The sequence below is a fragment of the Mastigoproctus giganteus genome, chromosome 8 (genome assembly GCF_048544385.1).
Source record: "Mastigoproctus giganteus isolate SK-2022 chromosome 8, ASM4854438v1, whole genome shotgun sequence".
NCBI lineage: Eukaryota > Metazoa > Arthropoda > Arachnida > Uropygi > Thelyphonidae > Mastigoproctus > Mastigoproctus giganteus.
Genome location: NC_143582.1, coordinates 77,502,035 through 77,527,257, shown reverse-complemented (window position 1 = coordinate 77,527,257; position 25,223 = coordinate 77,502,035). Strand labels below are relative to the sequence as shown.

At 37.0% G+C, this 25,223-nt stretch overlaps 1 protein-coding gene across 1 annotated transcript in view; it reads left to right on the top strand.

The window, feature by feature from the left end:
* The window catches only part of LOC150081652 (long-chain-fatty-acid--CoA ligase 1-like), a 216,281-nt gene that overhangs the window by 24,940 nt on the left and 166,118 nt on the right, over positions 1 to 25,223 (top strand). The window contains exon 4 of the mRNA XM_090379515.1: positions 7,022 to 7,089. Within this exon, the coding sequence (XP_090235641.1) occupies positions 7,022 to 7,089 (68 nt within the window). The remainder of the gene's footprint in view (positions 1 to 7,021; positions 7,090 to 25,223) is intronic.

Sequence of the window (25,223 nt, the reverse complement as noted above, 5' to 3'; positions counted from 1 at the left end):
TATGTCCTCTCTGAGTCTCTTTCTAATGGCTTTGCATAACTCAGTATACTCGATTTTCTCCCTGTCAGTGTTTTTCTTGCTTTTCATTTGTCGTCTTCGGTTCATCATGACAAGTGTTTCTTGACTAATTTTTTCTTCTTTGGATTTCTTTTTCCCTATAGGTTTCTTGGGCTTTATCACTTTCAAAAAGTTGTAATATTCCTCGTCGATATCTTGGTCCTCAGCAGTCTGCAGAAGCTCAAACTTGTTCTTAAGTTCCAGTACATACTGCTTTTTCTCCTCCTCTGTTATTTCAAAGACCTTTGTATTATTTACTCGAGTCAGTTTTTTCCTTTCCTTTCCTACATCTATATCAAGTGTACATCTTACCATTCTGTGATCACTTCCAACATTTACCTTATTCAGGACGGTAACATCATTCACAATATATCTTCTTTTAGTGAGGATGAAGTCGATTTCATTAGTAGTTAATCCATTTGGACTCTTCCATGTCCACTTTCTGTTCACCCGTTTCTTGAAAAAAGTGTTCATTACTGACAGTCCTTGAGATTCTGCAAATTCCACAAGTCTTTCACCTCTTTCATTTCTTTCACCAATTCCAAAATTTCCTATAGTTCCCCTTTCTGTGCTGTTTTGTCTTTTTCCAACCTTAGCATTGAAGTCTCCCATAATAATAGTGTAGTGGGTTTTCTGCTCATCTAGAAGAGTCTCAATTTCAGTGTACATTTCTTCAACCTCTTCATCATCATGGCTCGATGTTGGTGCATAAATCATTATAATCTTTAGCTTGTATCTCTTAGAAATCTTGAGTATTAGTCTTGACACTCTTGGTGATGTACTTTTGAATTCCAAAATGTTGTTTTTAAAATCTTTATGGACCAGAAACCCAATTCCACCTTCACTCCTTTCACTGTTTCCATTGGTGTACAGCAGATTTCCACTTGATAAACTTATAAGTGATTCATTTCTTCTTCTTGTTTCAGCCAAACCGATGATATTCCAATTCACCAATTCATTGATGATGGTATATCAGGCTTAATGTCCAAGTTTGCAGACGATACGAAGGTTGGCAGGGTTGTAATGACACTAATGACAGTACACTGCTACAACAGGATTTAGAAAAGTTGAGCAGATGGGCTGAGAGGTGGCAAATGAATTTTAACATTGACAAACGTAAAGTACTACATATGGGAAGCAGTAATCCCAGAGTAACGTATCAACTCTGTGGTACCACACTGACAGTGGTAGAGAATGAAAAGGACCTGGGGGTAATTGTGCAGGCAGATATGAAGTTTTCTGAGCAGTGCAGACGGTCTGCAAGAGTAGCTCATGGTGTCTTGTCAATGATATACAGGAATTTTTTTAGCTGGGATAAGGAGGTGAGTATCACCTTGTATAAGGCAATGGTCAGGCCACACCTTGAGTACTGTATACATGTCTGGAGGCCTCATTTTAAGAAGGATGTGGAGCTGTTGGAACGAGTAAAGGGCAGCAAGATTAGTGAATGGAACAAAGGGTTGCTCTTACGAAGAAAGGCTTAAGTTTTGCAAATTATAGTGTCTGGAGACTAGGCACCTGCGAGGTGATTTGATTGAGGTGTATAAAGCCTTGAATGGTTTGAGCATGCTCAATGCGAATGAGATTCTTCCTCTTGCTCAGAATAATTGCCTGTCAGGGCATAAATTCAAATTGAGGAAAGACGGTTGTAGGATAGATGTATGTAAGTTTGCCTTTAGCCAGTGGGCGGTTGATTGGTGGAACAAAGTTCCATCTGTCATTGTAGAAGTTGATAGCTTAAATAGGTTCAAAGAAGAACTTGACAAACATTTGGAGCGAGTGGATGGGTGAAATAAGGGGTTTTTTTTTGGTTTTTTTCGGCTGATGCTATATAAGCTTGCTTCCTTGCATCGTGTTCCTTTGCTAATGATAATAAATCAACAGTTTTGTGATTAGTAACCATTTTTCATGAATTATGTAGTAAGCATGACAAAAAAAAAAAAAAAAAGAGAGAGAAAGATCTAGATACTCTTCTTTGCCAAATCAGAAGTAATAATTCTTTGCTGTTCTAATGTGTTCAGATTAGCATTCTTGTAAATAATTATAGTAATTTTTTTTTTTTTTTTTTATGAGAACCCCAAACACGAGAGGTATTAGAACCTATAGTACTTAGTACCGTGCTTGGGTTGGAGGTTGAAAAGACGAAAGAAGATATTTGTTGACATTGGACTTGAACTTCTGTAGATTGTAATTTTCAGGAAATACGTATGAAAGAAGGTTGTTCCAGAAAACGGCAGTTGAATGAATAAATGAGGAAGATGAAAAGTTGGTGTGGGTTTGAAGCTGGACAGTAAATGGATGTTGACTGGTGGCGGCACGTGTTCGGACTGTTTTGAAAGAGAGAGCGGGAATTATAGAAGCCAATTCAGAAGAACAGTGCCCATGGAAGTATCTGTAGAAGAGGCATGCAGAAGAAACAGTACGTCTATGAGAAAGCGAGTGGAGAGACTCTGTTAGGGATGAATCATTAATTAACCTAACTGCCCTCTTCTGAATGGAATCAAGAAGCCTGAGAGAGGTTTTGGGGGCACCACCCCAGATGTGGGAACAATATTCCATGGAAGGGCGGATTTGCGATTTATACAGAGTGAGCAGCTGTTTGGAAGAAAAGTAACGCCGAGAGCGAAAGAGAAAACCAAGTTTTTTAGATGCAGAGGAAGCAATATTTGTAATGTGCTTGTGCCAAGAGAGATTAGAAGTCAGGGTAATCCCCAAAAGAGATATATCATTTTGCCTAGAAATCGGAGTGTCACTAAAGATAAGCATAGGAACAGAAGAATCCTTTTTGCAAGATATAAGACAAGACTGAGTTTTAGAAGGGTTGAAATCAACTAAGTTGTCTTTGCCCCACTGGACAATTACCTGAAGATCGGCATTTAAGGAATTGGCAGCAGATTTTCGAAAACTTGAAGCTGATTGAGCAGGACAAGGTTTCTCAAAATGGAAAGTTGAATGCAATGTGCTATCATCGGCAAAACTATGGATAGGATTTCCAGTCAATGGAAGAAGGTCATTGATATACAAGAGGAAAAGAGTGGGGGAAAGAACTGAACCTTGGGGGACACCGGCATTAGTGGAGAAGTTAGAAGACAGAGAGCCATCTACCATCACCCTCAGTGAGCGATCAGAGAGAAAACTGGATAACCAAGTACTAAAAACAGTTCGCAAACAATAAGATGGAAGCTTGTTTAGAAGACCTTTATGCCAAACACGATCAAAAGCCTTTGAGATGTCAAGAGCAACTACTTGTGTTTCACCGAACCTTTCCATTGAATTAGTCCATAAATGGGTAACATAAGACAGAATATCACCAGTGGATCGACACTGACGGAATCCATACTGGCGATCGTTGATCAGACGGAAGGTTTCTAGGTAGTTTAAGAGTTGGCGGTTAATTGATTTCTCCATTACTTTAGAAAGAGTAGAAGTAATTGCAATGGGACGATAATTGGATGGGAGGGATTTGTCACCCTTTTTAGGAACTGGCTGGATATGAGCAAATTTCCAAGCAGAAGGAAAAACACCTTTGGAATAAGAAAGTGAAAAAAGGCGGCAAAGAATAGGAGTAAGTTCACAATCAAAATTTTCAATATTATTTTTAATCCGGAAGGCTTCTGACTTTTCATTGCTTTTGGATGATGTATGATAATTTTACTTAATACCATTAGCAAATCTGGAAATCTCAATTTTATAGCAATTATAGATGCAAGCCAACTAGACCAGCAAGTTGGATTTAATTTCTTTAATACAATATTACATTCACTTGTAATTTGAGGTAACAAGTCCCAGTGATTGATACTGTAGCCAAAAAAATACATATATACTTTGAACAGTGCTGAAATAGTTGAATATTTCTGGTACTCCATTTACTGCATTGAGATTGTGTGCTGCGCAATGTATGTACAACACATTCTGTTGTAATTCTTTTACCACGCATTGTGTTAGCTCCATCGTACCCTTGCCCACAACATTTTGAAAGATTCAGATCATTTGAATTTATGGAGTCACAAATAATTGACATATTCCAGCAGCTGATCCATCAGTAATGGTCAGAAAACCAAGGAACGTTTCTCTGACATCTTAATGTTTAGGTCTGTCATCATACAGATCTTTTACAATATGGAGATAACGGTACCAAGCTTATTTGATCCATTTTTGAGATATCTTGCGCTGTATCAGCAATGATGGAAAAATATGGGGCTTCTTTAATATCCTTAATTGTTTTCTTAAATGTTTCCCCAAGCATTCAATAACTTCATTATGGACTTTGGGACTTAAAGTAATGCTTCTGGTCAGTAAATCCACAACCTGTCTCATAATTGGGTCATATTCTGCTAACACCTTTAGATCTGACAGAAAATTTACGTGTAAATTTTACACATTAATTTTACAAAAAATTAATGTGTACAATGTGTAAATTAAGTGATAAATTTAAAAATTTATCACTTAAATTTTCTTAATGATTCCTTAAAGCTAATGAATTTCTCGACAATTTTAGGATTATTTTAATCGCTCAATCTGATACTTTTCTCCAAAAATTACATTGTTCATGCAAATTTTCTTCCATAATTCTATCAAGTCCTGTATTTCTTTTCCATGTTTCTTTTGCAATGCATGCTTCTATGTGCTTACAGCTATTTTCATGGTCCTTAATTTCAGTGGGCAAATTTTGCCAATCATTGGTGCCTTTCATCCAGTTTTTCTAGTTCTAGAAAACATCCAGCATGGCTCGCAATATACGGAATCCAGTTTTTTGGAGTAGCACCACCATTGCCTGTTAATTTTTAATCCAGATTTACTAGTGGTTGAGTAATATTTTACCGAAAATGGTATATTTTTGTTATTTTTTGGAAATGGTCCTTTTGGCTTGCAAGCACCATATTTTATAATAAATGTCTTCATATCTGCAGTTAAATTCTCTGGATAGTTTTCAATGTCAGTGGGGTAATTCTCTTTTTTAAGATTTTCAATATTGATATTTTCAGTTTCTTTCAATGTTAAAAAAACTTAATTTTCTTCCGCGGAGGGAGATGGTGTACTTGAGGATTCTTCTTCTTCAGGTGTTTTTTGAATGTCATTCTCTTACTCAACCTCAGTTGATGGCTCTTTTCCCATTTAGTTGGTGTCAAAAGTTGTAGATTGACTTGTCGTTGATGTTCATTCTGTTTCTGGATGAGCGAAATACAAAGTCAATTTTGGAATTTTTTTAACTTCTTTTGTTAGAGCAACAGCAAATTCTTTTGTTAAAGCAAAATAAAATTTGTCAACAGCAAATTTTATTTTGCGTTTAAAAGCACCACTTTTATGCTTTTCTCCTTGGTTAATTCAAAAAAATTATAAAATTTTTATACTGAACTAAATAACAAAATACTAACGAAAAACAAAATAACACTGAATATTAGCACAAATCTAAAATTATGCTTATAGACTTTCAGCATGGCTTACTTCGGTTATGTTGTCAACTGTTATGTATTCTGCTTATACATAACAGTTGACTACTAATCTCAATAACCTACACTTTACAACCACTAACGCTGATCTGTTACTGTTTTAAAAATGGATGCACACTACCATGTGAGTTATAATCTCATGAGTCGTTTATGAGACGACTGGGGGAAAGTAAAGGACAAAAGTAAACTACAACCTTTAGATACTTTAGTTTTGGTTTGGATTTGGATCTAACTGAAACAAACAGCAGTATCATTAATTGCTTTTCCCTTTTGGCACCTCGGACTTAGTGACTTCGCCTCTGTTTATATAAACAAAACACATTGAGCAGAAATCATGAATCTGCTACCCTACTATGGGAGAGGGGTGCTACTAGAGTTCAGAGTTGTGTTGCTTTCTATGATGGCCGAATCAGTTCCTATGAAACAGGAACTGTGAAGCAGCCAGGGACTTTTTTTTTTTTTTTTTTTAATTGATTGAAAACGTACATTTTTACTCAATTAAATTTTTTTCTGTTTCAGGCAGGAGAATAGTGGGCCCTATTTTAGTCATAGGCCCCAATGCACTGCATTGACATAGGCCACTATTTATGCCCCACTCTTGTGTAACTGGAGCAAGAAATTGTGCAGAATTGTGCTGCCAGTAGCAATTTAATTATCACTGTTTAGTTGTAGGTGTAATTAAGTTACCAGTGTTCACATTGGCTTAGTCCATGCCTTTTAATTTTGGGATATTCTGCTTAGATTCATAGCGGAATGTAATAACAGCTTGTCAGACATTACAAAAAAATACAAGACAAGTTATAGCAGGCTGGATTTGAGGGATTAGCATGCAGATACAGATACAGACTCTGAATCTGTATCTGCATGCTAATCAACACAATGGCACAAATTGTGTAATTCTTCATTAATAGTGAATGCAATATGTCTAGCTGCTAAAAATTGCTCTAGTTTCAATTCCCTCTCATCAAATGTGACTTTTTCAGAGTATAAATAGGAATTATATTTCTGTTTATACTCTGGTTGGTTGGTTGGTTATTTGGTTTTTAGGAGCATTAGCAACTAAGGCCATATTGCTCCAGGAATATGCGGTGATCATTCTCTGACTTTTCCGCATCCTCCGTATTTGGTGGTGACGGGCTCGAACCCCGGTCTAATCAAGAAGCGTGTGCTACGCACTGTTGCTCCTTCCCACCTGGCTACGGAGGCGCCGTTTATACTCTGGAATGACCACATAAGGCTAGAGGAGCTCGCAAGATAGAAGGAATACAAGAACATCACCACCTTATTTAGTAGTCATACAGGCTTGAACCACAGTCACTCGAGTGAGTGAGTGTCTGTGCCCCCCCCCTGTGGTGGCTGTATTTATTTATTGTTAATAATGTTGATTAGCTTTTTATGATCATATTTTTGATGGACTATTGTAAACGTATAGTGCTATTTAGTGGTTTTTTTCTTCCATTTATCTGAAATAATATTTGTTGTGAATAATTCAAATATGAACATATTTTGTGCAGAGGGTGGCCCATGCTTAGGGTGGAGACCAGGCAAAGATTTAGAATATCAGTGGATTACTTATAGTCAGGTAAGTGATAATAATAAGTTATAATATTTTATCTGGGATGGGTAATTAATACTAGTAATGGGACATTAACATTCACACAATGTTTTTAGCAATATACATTTATATAACCCTCTTAAGTTGGAAAATATTATTCATTTAAAGAATGTTTATGACTTAGAGAAAATTGACAACTGAGCATATGTTACTGCTTGCTTTTCCTTGCCTTCTTTTGAGGGTTTAAATATAGAAAATAAACAAAACTTTTTACACAGTCTGCTTTATTCTCTGTGGGTACACTTTTATGAATCTTCTCTTTTTGGTGGCTTGGCAAAAATGACAAAGAAACCTAGTTACACAATATTAGTTTTTCAGGTTAGTTGTCAGATTACAGACAAGGTTAGGTCAGGTTATGTTACAAGTTGGTCTGTAACCTGGCAACTAACCTTTGTTGTGGAGAGTTACCAACAGAGGTAACTCTCTACTTGGATGAGCCACCTTTGCTTCATTCCACAGATGGACAACCAAAACTGGAACAGATGCCCATGGTTTGACCCTGCCCTGGCAGTAACCTATACGATCACTAGATGTGTACAGTTCAACAGCAAATTACACTCCCTTGGATTACCTGAACACCCAAACTGCTTATGCAATGAGAAAGTGATGTGGGAGCATGTCCTATACCACTGCATGAACTACAAACAAGTTAGGATTCAACTGATCACAGTGACAGGCCCCCTACCCAGGGGCGAAGAATAAATATTTCTAACCAACAACGACAACTACAACCATTTCTCGACTTTTATCCATGAAACTATTGAAGATAGAATAGGAACCTCAAGCATTGAATCCTGAAGATAGTATCCTGCATACTGATAAATTTTAGCCACCTTGAAGAGAACTCCCTTTTTTCCCCCCTCAAGCTTTTTATGTAAGCAGGCATATTAGAACTTGATTAAATTGACTGATAAATCAGTAAGAGCTATCTGGAATTAGTGATTCCTACTCACTGCCCTCTCCATTTTATTTACTATACTTAAACTAGTATTTACTATTATTATTAGCAGTAGTACTAGCAATTGATGCAAGAAAGAAATCTAATATAGCATTTGCTAAAAAAAAAACACACACACATGCATTTCACCCATCCTTACCCTCCAAGGATTTATCTAGTTCTTTCTTGAATTTATTCAATTTATCCAATCACATTCAGCTTACTCAATCCATTCAAGACCTTAAACAATTCAAAGAGATCACCCTGCAGATGCCTACTCTCCAGATGCTGCAATGTGCAGAACTGAAGCCCTTCTAGATAAGAGCACCCTTTTGTTACCTTCACCAATCTGGTTGCCCATCTCTGCACCCCTTTTAGCAGATCTACATCCTTCCTAAGCTGATGCATCTAGACCTGTATACAATATTCTAGATGCTGCCTAACCATGGTGTTGTATAAAGGGATAATCACCTCCTTATCAATTTAATGTATTTTTTCGTTTTAATTTCTGGAGAGTAACATACGGAAGTGTTCTACGTATTATATAGAGGTAAACTTCTCTTATTATTTTACAAATATTGATATCAACGTAGAATGTATTGAGTACTACAGCTCTGGTTCATACTATATATGTCACTTTATGTACATTTGAAATTTTCTATTAGCTATTTTAATGAAAAAAAAAACAGGTACCTTATCTTATATGATTCCTTGTGCACAGGTTAATATTGCTAAATTGATTAATTAATATTATAATATTGCTGGAGACCTTTAAAGTAATGAAACTTAATTTTTTGAGCAGTAACGGTTAAACTGGCACTGTATACATAACATAAAAATAAATTATGTTCATATATTATTTCTAATATATGACTATAACTGCATCCAGTTGCATATACAATTTTAATGCTTGGAACTGTGGCACAATAAACACCTCCCTAAATTTTTATCCTTCACATTTTTGGAAAATATGGAATCAAGTTGATTCTAAACACCATATCACATGCAATGGAGAAAGCACTATTTCCATCATTTAATTTATCCAATACAGTGATCCTTTCTTCTAATATGTTTTCTTATTTTTTGTTTCATATTACTTCTGTGCAGTTCTTTTATAAATATTGAAGATAAATACTACTCTGTGTAGTAAAACTACAAGCATACAAATATAGGTTAATTTGTAAGCAAAATGAATAATAACAATAAAGAAGAATTTGTTTCTTTGAAACAAAACTCACTGCCCTATGCACAAGGAATCATACAAGATAAGGTACCTTTTTTTTTCCATTAAAATAGCTAATAGAAAATTTCAAATGTACATAAAGTGACATATGTATATATGTACTTGTATGTATAGTATGAATCAGAGCTGTTATACTCAATATGTTCTACGTTGATAATAATAAGAAGAATATACACCCATGATGAAAGGTGGATGGATGAGAAAAGGGCCTCTCCTTGAAAGTCTTGCACAACTGCAACTCCATGTTAGAACCTGAGGTATGGTGACCTAGTCACTCCAGGAAGGTGCAGAAAAGGGTAAGATGTCTTCACTGTTCTGTGTTGGGGAGTTTTATATTTAGTTTTGCTGATTATTCAGTTCATGTAAACTTTGGAATAATTATTGCTGAGGATAGTCTGTTTGGTCCACCATACCTCAGGTTCTAACATGGAGTTGCAGTTGAACAAGGCTTTCAGGGAGAGGCCCTTTTCTCATCCATTCACCCTTCATCATGGGTGTATATTCTTCTTATTATTAATTTTTGTTTCAAAGAAACACATTCTTTTTTATTGTTATTATTCATTTTGCTTTCAAATTAACCCATATTTGTATGCTTGTAGTTTTACTACACAGAGTAGTATTTATCTTAAATATTTATAAAAGAACTGCACAGAAGTAATATGAAACAAAAAATAAGAAAACATATTAGAAGAAAGGATCACTGTATTGGATAAATTAAATGATGGAAATAGTGCTTTCTTCATTGCATGTGATATGGTGTTTAGAATCAACTTGATTCCATATTTTCCAAAAATGTGAAGGATAAAAATTTAGGGAAGTGTTTATTGTGCCACAGTTCCAAGCATTAAAATTGTATATGCATCTGGATGCAGTTATAGTCATATATTAGAAATAATATATGAACATAATTTATTTTTATGTTATGTATACAGTGCCAGTTTAACCGTTACTGCTCAAAAAATTAAGTTTCATTACTTTAACGCTCTCCAGCAATATTATAATATTAATTAAGCAATTTAGCAAAATTAACCTATGCACAAGGAATCATACAAGATAAGGTACCTTTTTTTTTCCATTAAAATAGCTAATAGAAAATTTCAAATGTACATAAAGTGACATATGTATATATGTACTTGTATGTATAGTATGAATCAGAGCTGTTATACTCAATATGTTCTACGTTGATAATAATATTAGTAAATTAATAAGAGGAGTTTACCTCAATATAGTACGTAGAACACTTCCGTATGATACCCTCCAGAAATTAAAACGAAAAAAACGAAAAAATTGACAACTTACCGGTACATTAAAGTAAAATATAAATAATTAAATAATCAATTTAACACAATTCAAAATCAATTTAAAACAATTAAAATTCAAATTAACGCAATTAAAAGAATATAACGAAAATATTCAAAACGATTCAAAACGAAAATCGTTTTGAATATTTTCGTATTGAATCGTTTTGAATATTTAAAATAACTATGAGCATAAAACATCATATAATGCTTAGAAAGGATAGGAATGACTCTAATACAGCACATGGAGGTGTAGCATTGCTAGTAAACTCCAGAACTCCTTTCAGACCAGTCCCACTGCAAACAACTTTAGAAGCAATTGCTGCTAGAGTTATGGTTAAGATAGCGGTAACAGTTGTTTCTATATACCTTTCGCCAAACTGTTCATACTCTCTAGCAGATTTGAATGATTTAGTTACTCAGCTGCCACCACCTTTCTGTATCGTGGGTGACTGGAATGGGCATCACCCCCTATGGGGTTCCTCGCACCTTGATAAGAGAGGTCAGTTAATTGAAAAATTTCTTGAAAGGCACAACTTAACATTATTAAACAATGGGACTCATACGTACGTGCATCTTTCCTCAAGGTCAACTTCTGCAATTGATCTTGCAATATGCTCGCCAAACCTCCTTCCTCTGGTTGATTGGACTGTCACTGATAACCTGCGAAATAGTGACCACTTTCCAGTAATATGCACACTATCGGCTAACTCTCCTCCTCAAACTGAGATAAAAACTGTTTGGAAATTCGACAAAGCTAACTGGAAGAAATATCAAGAGCTGGCACATCTAGATATTCAGACTATCGAGAACCTCACCATTGACTCTGCCGTAACTTACATAACTCAGCAAATGATAGCAGCTGCAGAAACCAGTATACCCAGATCATCCATGAAAACTCGCTCCCACCCAAAAATATGGTGGAATGAAGCCTGTAGCAATGCGAAAAAAGAAAAGAATAGATACTGGAACTTATTTCGTAAATACCCAACCACAGCTAACCTCATACAGTTCAAGAAAGCTAGAGCTAAATCTCGTCACATACAACGAATAAGCAAAAAAGAGACATGGTCTAAATATGCCTCCTCTATAAACAGGACCACAAATATCAGAACTGTTTGGAATAAAGTTCGAAGAATTAATGGAAAATATCCACCTATAACCACTCCGATAATATATCTAAAAGGCAAAGAAATCTGCAATCCTCCCGATATTTCTAATACATTAGGTGAAACCTTTGAAAAAATCTCCGCTGTAACCGCATTTGAGCCAAGCTTCCAGGCACATAAAATACAAGCAGAAAAACATAATCTCAATTTCAGTACTTCACGACAGCATCCATATAATGTACCCCTTACCATGGCAGAGTTACGTAGCGCACTTGCAAGATCCAAAAATAGTGCTGCTGGTCCTGATGGAGTGTACTATACCATGATATATCACTTGAGTGAAGAATCCCTTTCTGCTCTGCTAAAATTGTATAATAGAATCTTTGGCGAGGACTACTACCCTACCAGTTGGCGTCATTCTATCGTACTAGCTTTCCCAAAACCAGGAAAGGACCATTCAGATCCAGTAAATTACCGACCGATAGCGTTAACTAGTTGTATAGGAAAAGCATTAGAAAAAATAATTAATGCCAGATTGACATGGTTCCTAGAGACTGAATGCATTCTAAATCAAAATCAATATGGATTTCGAAGAACTAGATCAACACTTGACCTTATGGTCAAAGCTGAAGGAAATATCCGAAATGCATTTCTCAGGAACGAACACCTAGTGATGATATGTCTTGACATCGAAAAAGCTTTTGATACAACCTGGCGGTATGGAATTCTTCACGATCTCTATGAATCCGGTATTCGTGGTCATCTTCCAAAATTTATCCAGAACTTTTTGAGCAATAGGACCTTTCAGGTACGATTTCACTCTGCTCTCTCACAAACGTTTGTGCAAGAAGAGGGGGTCTCTCAAGGTTCTGTGCTTAGTGCCACGCTCTTCTCTCTCAGGATTAATTCCATTACAAAATGTATTCCCGACACAGTTGAAACTTATCTGTATGCTGACGATCTGGCGATCTCAAGCCACTCACAAAACATGCGTTTCATTGAAAGGCAGCTTCAAGGTACAATTAACAAGCTTGTTCAGTGGGCCAAAAATAATGGATACAGACTTTCAAAACAAAAAACAACAGCAATTCATTTTTGCCGTAAACGGAATTTTCATCCAGATCCCGATTTACATCTTGATTCTCATCCAATCTCTTTTCAACAGAGTATTAGCTTTCTTGGACTAATTCTGGATAGAAAACTTAGTTTCTTAGAGCATATTAAACACATTCGTACAACCTGTCTAAAGAAGCTGAATCTCCTCAGGGCAATTTCCGCTATGTCATGGGGTGCAGATCGGTACATGCTGCTGCACTTATACCGGTCGCTCATAAGATCCAAACTAGACTATGGGTCACCTGCATATGCCTCAGCCAGAGAAAGTGTATTAAAATGGCTCGACCCAGTACATCACAATGCCCTCCGAATTGCACTGGGAGCTTTTCGTACATCGCCAGTTCAGAGTCTCTATACGGAAGCACATGAACCACCCCTATTTCTTCGACGGCAAGCTCTGTTATTAAGTTATGCAGCAAAAATCAGAAGTTTTCCACATCATCCTATAAAACAGTATTTATTCACCCCAAAATGGCATAATTTGTACCAAAATAAACCTTTGCAGAATAAACCATGTGGCATTAGATTACAAAGCATAACTACGTGCAGCGAACTAAATATGAATGACATAATTCAAGATATTAGCACGGCTATGCCACCATGGCAAATACCCTTGGCCAATGTTGACCAACATTTCCAACAATGGGGAAAGAATGCACTTCCAAATTTCAGTATTCAGCAGATTCATTCAACTCACTCTTTTCAGTTCTCTAGTTTTACCCAAATTTACACTGACGGTTCCAAGACAGATAATAAAGTTGGAGCAGCTGCAATTCTACCAAACAATACAATATCCCAGCAGCTCCCTTTGGAGTACAGTATTTACACTGCAGAACTGTATGCTATCTTGATGGCTCTAGACAATGTAAAACAGTCATTATATCCTCAAACTATTATCTACACCGATTCCTTAAGTGCTGTATCTGCTCTTCAGTGTAAATTTCCTTCCAGTCATCCGTTTCTACAACAAATTCAAACCAAGTTAGCGCAGCTTCTTGCAAACAGGCAAAAATTAATTTTCTGTTGGATACCTGGGCACTCTGGAATCAGAGGAAACGAACAAGCGGATCTTGCAGCCAAGAACGCCAGTCACATAAAATCAGACATGCAGATACCTTACACAGATTTAAAACGCATCATACATACCAATGTTAGAAAAAAATGGCTATCCATTTGGCAGGGAGAAAAGAGCAATAAGCTTTTTCAGATTAAAAAGGATCACAAGAAGTGGATATCAAGCCTAAGAGGCAATAGAAAGGAAGAAGTAGTGCTTGCTAGAATTCGAATAGGACATACTCACCTAACTCATAGTTATTTACTCACTAAGGATGACCCTCCACGATGCAGCAACTGTCAAACTCAACTCACAGTAAACCACTTGATCATTGAATGCCCATTATATCTGAGAGAACGAAAAACAGCTTTCTCTTCACATCTATATTCTTCTAATAAACTTACCTTACAACAGATTCTCGGAGACCGACAAGATATTAATGATGTTTTTGCCTTCCTCAAATTGATAAACAAATATCACCTGATCTGAATCCTTTTATTTAATATAACAATCATGTATCAAATAAGATTGAAATAGGTGCATTATGGCCTTAGTAGCCCTTGCACCAATAAATCCAACAAACAACAACAACTCCTCTTATTAATTTACTAGTACTTGTTTGTATGTAAAGGGCAAACTGGTATTTAGTAAAAGGATTATATGGGCCGGTGTTTGAACTTAATTTTTCAATATTAGAAGGAACCTACCTCTGTAATATATTTTAAAAAATACTGCTTAATATATGATACACACAATTAAAATTACTTATAATTCCATGAATTCTAATGTGCAAATAAATAAACTATACATCCCATTTCCTCAGAATAAATGGTGAATGGGCCCACACACCACAAATTTTAAAAATTCTAAATGTACCCCAGATATAAGGCAAAATACTAAAAGACATATCATATATAAAACATTAAAATCACTAAACCTGAGATTAATGATTTTGATATTTTTTATTTTATTTATATATAAGCCTGATCTTAGCGATTTTAATATTTTTTTATATGCGACTTGTCTTTTAATGTCTCACCATATGTGTGGTACATTTTGAATTTCTAAAGTTTGTGGTATATGGCTGCCCATTTGTTGTTTGTGTGGAGGAAATGGCTGCAGTTCATTTATTTGAGTGCTAAATTTCATGAATTATGAGTAATTTTAATTGTGTGTTTTGAGTATTACGCAGTATTTTGAAAAAAAAAAATTAACAGAGATAAGTTCCTTTTAATATTGAATTGAGTGAAGTGACAAACATCTAAAGTAAACACTGGTGTTCTAAGAAAGTGCATCACCTAGAAATTTCACATTTCTAACCTTTTTTCGTGATGGTATGTTACATTAATGACTAGCATCACAATAGAAATATAAACAAAAAGATATTTATTAATAGTTAAGGCAAAGCTAAGTAATATTTGACAGATGCTCTCAAAATATTCCAAAATAAGCATTTGCAACCTTTATACAACAGTTTTGGTAAACACGACAATTATGGCTGAAATGTTATCAGAAGCCCTCAATTTACTTCAGTTTATCATTTTAAATGGAAAACAAAATGAAAAGTTCACCAGGTGCAAAGTAATATTTAGTTGAACCGCCTCTGACCCTGATGACAGCAGCAGCACACCGTCGAGGCATTGAAAAGATCAATTTCTGAAGATAATCAACTGATAGTTCATGGTTCCAAACACGAATTATGACTTCCTGAAGTTCACGAAGGGTTTTTGGTTTTTTTTTTCTGGCAACTGCAGATTCTGCACAATGCCAATAGTTCGCTATAGGATTCAGGTCCGGGCTGTTTCCTGGCCAGCTAAGAGTTGTAATGGGATGTTCTTCCAACCATTTTTTCACCTGTAACAAATGTAAACACATTATTGTCGAACCTCAATGCAGAAATGAAGCTAAAGTAACTACAGAAGTGCCTACTTACACTTTTCGCCCGATGACAAGGAGCAGAGTTGTCCTGAAAGATGCAGTTACTTGGCAGGTTGAAATGGTCTGTAATGGTTGGCAGCAATTTGCTTTCCAATGTAGCCAGGTATCCATTGGCATTTTGGAACCTTTTGTAAACTGACCTACTCCGTGATACGAAATGCACCCCCATATCATTTGGCTGCTTGTAGAGAATTTCACTGTAGACACCATACAGTCTGGATAGTATTCTTCACCAAGTCTATGGTGAATTGTTTGTCTCCCATCAGAGCAATGCAGGTTGAATTACTTCTCATCCATGAAAATAACTGACTTCTATTTCTCAGGGGTCCATTTGACATGCTCTTTACACCAAATTAATCGGGGCTTCTTCTTAGGACGACGGGCTACAAGTCCATTTTTGAAGAGGCATCTTCCGACTGTTACTGCACTTGCTACCACTCCTGTATGTTCTTCCCATTCTCTTTCAGCTCCAACAAAGAAGCTTTACGGTTTTCAAGGCACAAGCGCTTCAAAACACGGTCCTGTTTTGGCATAGAGACTTGTTTGCATCCAGTTCCTTTTTTTCTATCACCAGTATTCTTGAGTTTGGAAAGAAATCTACTCACTGTCGGCTGATTACAAGACACTCTATAAGCAATATGATGGGAAGAACATCCTTTCTCACGTAAAGGGACTCACATCTGGTGAGTATGGGTTGGGCACACTCAGAGTCCTGAGCTAGATATCATTATTCTTCTCTTTCTTGGTGATTTCCTTCTACTTTTCTCTCTCTCTCTCTCATGGTAACTCAATTTTTTTTTGGCTGGTGCAGCATAAGCCTCAGGCTTCCTTGCACTATGTGGCTAGTAATAATAATAATAATAAAGCAACAATAGTACTCTTTCTTCGTGGTGTCAACTGCACGTAACTCACCATCCTGACACAAGCAAGGAATGACTGCAACTCTTGCAGAACGTGCCTATATAGCTGAAAGTAACAGATGATGCAATATTACATCATCGCCTATGCGTGTAAATTTTATCTGATGCAATCTGTAAGAAATATTGCCATATACTTATGTTATTCGGATGACAATTACAATTTTAAGGGGTGATGCACTTAGCATTAGCATTAGTAGAGGCATATGAGGCAAGAAAGGAAGCTTATGCAGTATCAGCCAAAAAAAAAAAAAAAAAAAACTTCCACTTCACCCCTCTGTTCATCCGAAATACCTGTCCAGCTGAGCCTTAAATTTATTTAGGCTATCCACTTCTACAACAAGGGATGGAAGTCTGTTTTCCACCAATCAACTACCCGCTGGCTAAAGGCAAATTTCTGCACATCTATCCTACATCTGTCTTTCCTCAATTTGAATTTATGCCCTCTCAGGTGATTATTCTGAGCAAGAGGCAAAATCCCATCAGCATTGAGCATGCTCAAACCATTCAAGGCTTTATACACCTCTATCAGATCACCTCGCCAGTGCCTAGTCTCCAGACACTGTAATTTGCAAAACTTTAGCCTTTCTTTGTAAGACCCTTTGTTCCATTCACTAATCTTGCTGCCCTTCTCTGTACTTGTTCCAGCAGCTCTACATCCTTCTTAAAATGAGGCCTCCAGACCTGTATACAGTACTCAAGGTGTGGCCTGACCAATGCTTTATACAAGGGAATAATCACCTCCTTATCCCTGCTAGAAAAATTCCTGTATATCATTGTTTAGACACCATGAGCTACTCTTGCAGCCCATCTGCACTGCTCAGAGAACTTCATATCTGCCTGCACAATTACCCCCAGATCCTTTTCATTCTCTACCACTGTCAGTGTATTACCACAGAGTTGATACTTTGCCCTGGGTTGCTGTTTCCCATATGTAGTACTTTACATTTGTCAATGTTAAACTTCATTTGCCACCTCTCAGCCCATCTGCTCAACCTTTCCAGATCCTGTTGCAGCAGCATAGCATCAGTAGTGTCCTTAACAACCCTGCCAACCTTTGTATCGTCTGCAGACTTGGACATTAAGCTTGATATACCATCATCAATATTATTTATAAATACAGAAAACAATAATGGACCCAACACTGAACCCTGAGGGACTCCACTAATAACATTAGTCCACGATGAACAGTGTCCATTGATTACCACTCTCTGTCTTCTCCCCCTCAACCACCCCTTTATTGGCGCCTCCGTAGCCAGGTGGGAAGGAACAGCAGTGTGTAGCACACGCTTCTTGATTAGACCGGGGTTCGAGCCCGTCACCACCAAATACGGAGGATGCAGAAAGGTCAGGGAATGACCACTGCATATTCCCGGAGCAATATGGCCTTAGTTGCTAATGCTCCTAAAAACCAAATAACAAACAAAACAAACAAACCACCCCTTTATCCATAGCAGCAATTTGCCTCCAATGCTACACAAGCCTTTCTAAGATCCAAGTTATTCCCTGCATCCAGTTCTTTTGTGACTGCATCATAGTATCCAATCAGATTGGTCAGGCAAGACTTTCCCTTAACAAAACCATGCTGTGTCCGAGCTATAACTGAAGTCTTGTCTAGATGATCCTGCAGTGCGTCTTTAACCAGTGCCTCCATTAATTTTCCTGGAACAGAAGTTAAACTCACAGGTCTATAATTACTTGTGTCAGCCTTTGATCCTCCTTTGTGAATCGGGGTCACATTTGCACATCTCCAGTCTATGGGTACCTCCCCTGAGTCCAAAGAAGCTCTCATAATTATGGCTAAGGGTTTGCTTACTTCCTTTGCTGCCTCCTTTAATATAACTGAATAGATCCCATCCACCCCAGGTGCCTTTCTTTTGTTTATCTTCAACAATTTCTCCTCCACTTTACTCTCAGTTATTAAAGATTATCTAGCTTACTGCCAGAGTTGAATGCACCTCTGGCATTCCCCTCGCTGAATAACTTGTGTGAATGTGGATGCAAAATATTCATTTGGTTTGTTAGCTACCTGAGCAGGATCATTAACAGTTGAACCATCGATATCAGATCGATGGTTCACTTTCTTTGAACACCAGTGTATGTTGTTTGTTTAGGAATTTTTTGACACATTGACTACTTTAGTCATAGTGTACTAGTTCATGTGATGTTTATCATATATTATGTCTGTACATAGTGTGGTCACTAGCTGATTTATATGTAGCACACAGGTTAAAAAACTGAAATAACTTGTAGGGAAACCCTATTATTAGCTAACTACAATTTGTTAACTACCTTATTACTAGCTAACTATGGCCTCAATTAAAGAAACCATTAAAAATTTTCCACCCCCCCCCCCCCCCCAACAGGATTCTGATCCAGACCTCTTTGACTGATTGACAAACTGTAACCCCATTATACTGTTACAGACAACATACATAAATTTTTGTATTTAGTACATATATATTTTGTATTTAGTACATATATATTTTGTATTTAGTACATACATATAGTTATATATATATACTAAATATCTGTATATATATATATATATATATATATATTTAAAATAACTAAATGCACAAGGCATAATACATTAAGAGTTTAATATCTATATAATATCAGTGTGTAGATACACCATAGACAACTCTTAAGAAACTACAAAGTAGTTGCTGTAGGCATCATACTGGTCTTGGCGCATTATAGTCAAAGCTGCTAATGCGCCAATAAAATCTAAATCAATCAGTAGGCATCATTTGCTCTTTCTTATATTGTGCTCTGCCTTCATGACGAGTTGCCATGATATTGCACTACCTCGAATAAGTAACGCTTCACAAGACTATTGTTACTTATTCTGAGTGAGTACCACCACCCAGACATGTTTCAAGATATTAAACTCTTAATGTATTATGCCTTGTGCATTTAGTTATATTAAATATTGTCATATATACCTTTTGGCATCTCTCATATTGTGTGATTATCTTTACAACTGGGTCGTCATGGGTGCAATACCAGGGTACCTGCTCACCCACTGATGATAGGCCAATAGCCTTGAAACATGTCTGGGTGGTGGTACTCACTGAGAATAAGTAACAATAGTCTTCTCTATTAGTGAAGCGTTACTTATTCGAGGTAGTGCAATATCATGGCAACTCGTCGTGAAGGCAGAGCACAATATAAGAAAGAACAAATGATGCCTACAACAACTACTTTGTAGTTTCTTAAGAGTTGTCTATGGTGTATCTACACACCAATATTATATATATATATATATATGTGTGTACAGGATATCTGTATATATATATATATATATATATATATACACACACACATGCAGATATCCTGTGGTATACATAGAATTAATGTGAAGTTTGATGCCCCAAATTTTTTCCATGATTGTTATGTGTCTTCTTCTTACTGTAATATTTTCATATATTTTTGAATAATTCAGCAGCTTTGATGCTATGAGTGCTTTCCCTTTTTGCATATGTGAAGGGTAACTTTTACACTTCACATAGTTTTACATAATACACAATGGCACATTACTCTATAGGCAAAAAAGGCATTTACCTAGTGCCCCGATCAGAGGAGGGGGAGGGGGACCCAAAATCACTGTTTAAAAAACTCATTGCTGTTTTTACTAATATTTTTAAGTATGTTTATCAGAAACTGAACTTTCTGCCACCCAAGGTCAGTGAACTTTACTTGAAGATTAATTTGAAAATTATGTTTTTTTTTTTTTTTCAAAAATAGTATACAACTTCTAATACTGATGAAATTTTATATTTAGTTCTTATATCATATAATTTGTTTATTTTGTTGTCACAATAAAATGAAATTGAAAATGTTCTTTATTAGTTTTTTCTTTAGATGGGACCCCAAATTCCATTTTGCCTTGGGTCCCATGAAGGTATAGATGGGGCCCCAAATTCTATTTTGCCTTTAGCCCCATGAAGGTATAATGCATTACTGATAATACACATTGCAACCTTGATATACTGTGAACGTTGGTGGGACTACTTTAATGCACATTATAGGCAAACTAAAATTTACCTAATTTTTTACATAATACGTAATCAATAAAAGATGTGAAATATTAAAGTATATATTCCCTTTACATTTTATTGATAAAACCATGAAAGGATCAGTAAATGAACAAGACAGGTGTATTCTCAGTGGTGGGAGAGATGAAAATCAGAGGCACAAATATGAAATCTTAGGAAATAACAGAAGTCTGGGTTGTTGTAAAGTTTGCCTTTATGCAGCATGTTGTAGATCATTGGAATAAATTACCTTTCAAGTCAAAGAGTTTGATAAAGTTCAAAGTGGAATTGGATGGCCACTTTTTTTTGGCAATAGAAAAATTATGAATGATTAGGGATTATTTTTATTTTATTTTTTATTTAGTCATTCTAATACTATTGAGATAATTTAGTTTGTCATAACTGATGACAGTGTTTTTTCTGTACATAATTCTTAAAAAACAATACAATGTTTACGTAAAAATATTAAAAAGGAATACTGCATGTACTTAAAATATTAAAAAGGAATACTGCATGTACTTAAAATATTAAAAAGGAATACTGCATGTACTTAAAATATTCTCAGTTTCTTATAGTGATCCCGTGATTCCAGTGAGGTGTTGTTTGCTGAAAAATCAGTTTACAGTATTGCATATAAATAGGTAACAAGGAACTGCTCAGCTACATAATTGAAGTTGCACATATACATATATAATATCAATAAGAGTGATGTGAACTGGTGATGGTTGTTAGTTTTTTTTCTGTGAGTTTCTTCACAAAGAAGTACAGTTATGTCATTACTCTGTTTACTGTGCAGTGTTAAAAATGTGTAATGCAAATGTAGGGAATTGAAGGGTGATTCTCTGTCATATGCCATAGTGAGTTGTTTACGCCATTAATAAATGCTTCTCCATGTTATATATGCTTCTCCTATATATTTCTGTTGTTTTACTGTAACTGAAGGGAACAGTGGTTCCCCAAGACAGGCCCTCGTGGGCAGCACAGTTGATAGAATCGCCGTCCACCCAACAAAGACCAGGGTCCTTGGGATTGTCATTGATCACTGGCTATCCTTCTTACCACACTTGCAACATTTACAGGTGCCTCCGTAGCCAGGTGGGCAGGAGCAGCAGTGCATAGCACATGCGTCTTGATTAAACTGGGGTTCGAGCCTGTGACCACCAAATACGGAGGATGCGGAAAGGTCAGGGAATGACCACCGCATATCCCCAGAGCAATATGGCCTTAGTTGCTAATGCTCCTAACAAACAAACAGCAACATTTATATTCCAAAATCAGAAAATTCTCTGCCTCAATTGTCAGCATCTCCAGATGCAATTGGGGTCTCTCTAAGCGTACTCTGAAGTTATACTATAAAGCAATTTTCTTACCTATCACCACCTATGCTGCAGGTGCATGGTTTCACCGAGCAACCAATTGCAAAATCAAAGAGAGGCTTAACTCCATCCAAAGAATCATTCTTTCTACCCATTGTGTTTTTTGAACAGTGTCACAGCAGCATTGTAAGTAATATCTGGATACATTCCCCTGGATCTCTTCCTCATCTATAGAGGACTTACCCGAAGAAAATAATCCCAACTGAAATACTGGATATCCAACTCAACCTGGACAGTGATACCAAACAGGAAAGGGCTCGTTGCCATCAATGTCTGGCAGATTAGATGGGACATGACCACAAAAGGACTTGTTACAAGAACATTTATACCAGATGTCACATTCGCAACCAGCAAAGCGGTCAACAAGTGGTTCTCCCTCAGCATGGAGACCTCCTTTCTGGTTACACTGGACATGGGTCCCTCAACCAGAAATTCCACCAACTAGGTCTGCTAAATACCGATCTCTGTTTCTATGGGTCTGTCGAGAGTTGGGCACATCTACTCTTTGAATGTACTAACTATGGGGAACATAGACAACAACTCCAGGCAGCAATTTTGGGATGTTCTCCTGACCAAGTAGAACTCCTGGTACAATCCCAAAAGAACTTAGGTGCACTACAGCACTTTGCGGCTCCGTAGCCTGGTGGGCAGGAGCAGCAGTGCTTAGCACACGCTTCTTGATTAGACCGGGGTTCGAGCCCGTGACCACCAAATATGGAGGATGCGGAAAGGTCAGGGAATGACCATCGCATATCCCCGGAGCAATATGGCCTTAGTTGCTAATGCTCCTAAAAACCAAATAACAAAATAACAAAGCACTTTGCAGCAGAAGTATTCAAGCGTAGAAAGAGGATCATCCTAGCAGTTTCTGCAATCAATAAACTAGTGGCTGCTTGGCTTAGCGCCAACTCTTTGGGAAGGAAACTCGACATGGGGAACAAAATTTTTAAATCAACTAGATGACTGTTATTTGCATCAACATGTCAGGGAAAGTACTAGAGAGAAGAATATCCTAGACCTCATCATCACACATGAATCAGATGACATAACAGGGCTGATAGTAGAGGAACCAATAGCAGGAAGTAATCACGGAGTTCTACGGTGGATGATGACGAGAGAGGTAGCAGAAGTAAAAGGCAAAGGAATGGGTTTTAATTTCAGAAAAAGAAATTACGATGCCTTAAGGTACTACATGGCCTCTATTAACTGGGTAGATATCGTGCAAAAAATAAATACGTTTGAACTGTGGTACGCTTTTAAAACATTAATCACAGATGCCTTGAATGCATATATATACCATTAAAAAAATACTCCACGAGGAGGGTTCCAAGTTGGATGAATAGTGAAGTTGCCACATTACTTGAGCAGAAAAAGGTGGCATGGAAAGGTTACAGAGCAATAAGTACTGAAGCCTATAACAGCTGCAAGATGATCTGTAATAGAGCCACAGAAAAGGTTTGACAGGCAAAGGCAGTTTATGAGAAATCACTAGCAAACAGAGGGGATAAGGAATTCTTCACATATATAAATGCCAAGAAGAGCAGGACAAACCAGATCGGACCTTTACGTAAGGGAAAGGGGATAGTATTAAATACACCAGCTGCCGTTGCAGATGAACTCAACAATTATTTTGCATTGATATTTACAAATGAAAAGCCTTTTGTGGCAATGGGAAATTGTGGGAGCAAAGTTAAAAAATATGTAATTAATGATATTGAAATTTCGCAAGATTATTTAATGAAAAAACTTTCGAGCCTACAGACCAGTAAGGCTACAGACCAGTAAGCCTACAGACCAGTAAGGCTCCTGGAGTTCATGGAATATACCCTATAATCTTAAGGGAGGCGGCAAGCGAGTGCATTGAACCATTGAGTTGAGGCTAATTATGCGAGCATTACTAGACTCTGGGGAGATTCCCTTGGATTGGAAAAGTGCAAATGTATCTCCCATACATAAGGGTGACTCTAAAAGTGAAGTTGGAAAATATCGACCTGTCAGTCTGACTTCAGTAGTAGGGAAAATCATGGAGGCAATGATCAAGGGTGGAATTCAGGATTATTTGGATCGAATTGAAATTCTCAAGGACACTCAGCATGGTTTTGTAAAGGGAAAATCATGTTTAACAAATCTGGTTCGCTATTTCGAAAGGGTCACTCACGAGCTGGATTTAGGGAATAATTTCGACATTGTTTATTTAGATTTCAGCAAAGCTTTTGACTCAGTCCCACATGAGCGGTTGCTTTATAAGCTGGAACAGGTTGGAATCACTGGGAAAATCCTTAGATGGATAGAAGGATGGCTTCAGGGCAGGAGGCAGAGGGTTGTGATAAATGGCTATTCCTCAGATTGGGTTGATGTAAGAAGTGGGGTTCCCCAAGGATCAGTATTAGGACCACTGTTGTTTTTAATTTCATAAACGACATTGATGAAGGGATAGAGGGCGTGATGTCTAAATTTGCAGATGATGTTAAAATTGGTAGAGTAGTTAATGATCACTGTCAAGCTGAGCTTCTTCAGAGAGACCTAGATAGACTTCGGGAATGGTCAGAAAAATGGCAGCTATGCTTTAATCCAACAAAGTGTAAGGTATTACACCTGGGAAACAGTAATCCCAAAGTAACTTATTCACTTGTGGAGTTCAACTAAACCCAGTACTGCAGGAAAGGGACTTGGGTGTTACGATACGGTCAGACATGAAATTCTCTGAGCATTGTAAACAGGTTGCAAGGAAGGCCCATGGTGTCCTATCGATGATCTATCGAACTTTTGCAAGTAGAGATAGGGACGTGATAATCCCATATATAAGGCTTATGTTAGACCACACGTGGAATACTGTGTTCAAGTATGGAGACCGCACCTAAAGAAAGACATCGAGCTTTTTGAAAGAGTGCAAAGACGGGTAACTCGCCTGGTGAGATCAGCAAAAGGGCGTCCTTATGAAGAAAGACTTCGAATATGTGAGTTGCAGAGTTTGGAAACTAGACACCTTTAGAGGAGATTTGATTGAGGTGTTTAAGGCTCTGAAAGGCATCAGTAAAATGAATGAGGACAAAATTTTCAAGATTATAAATGA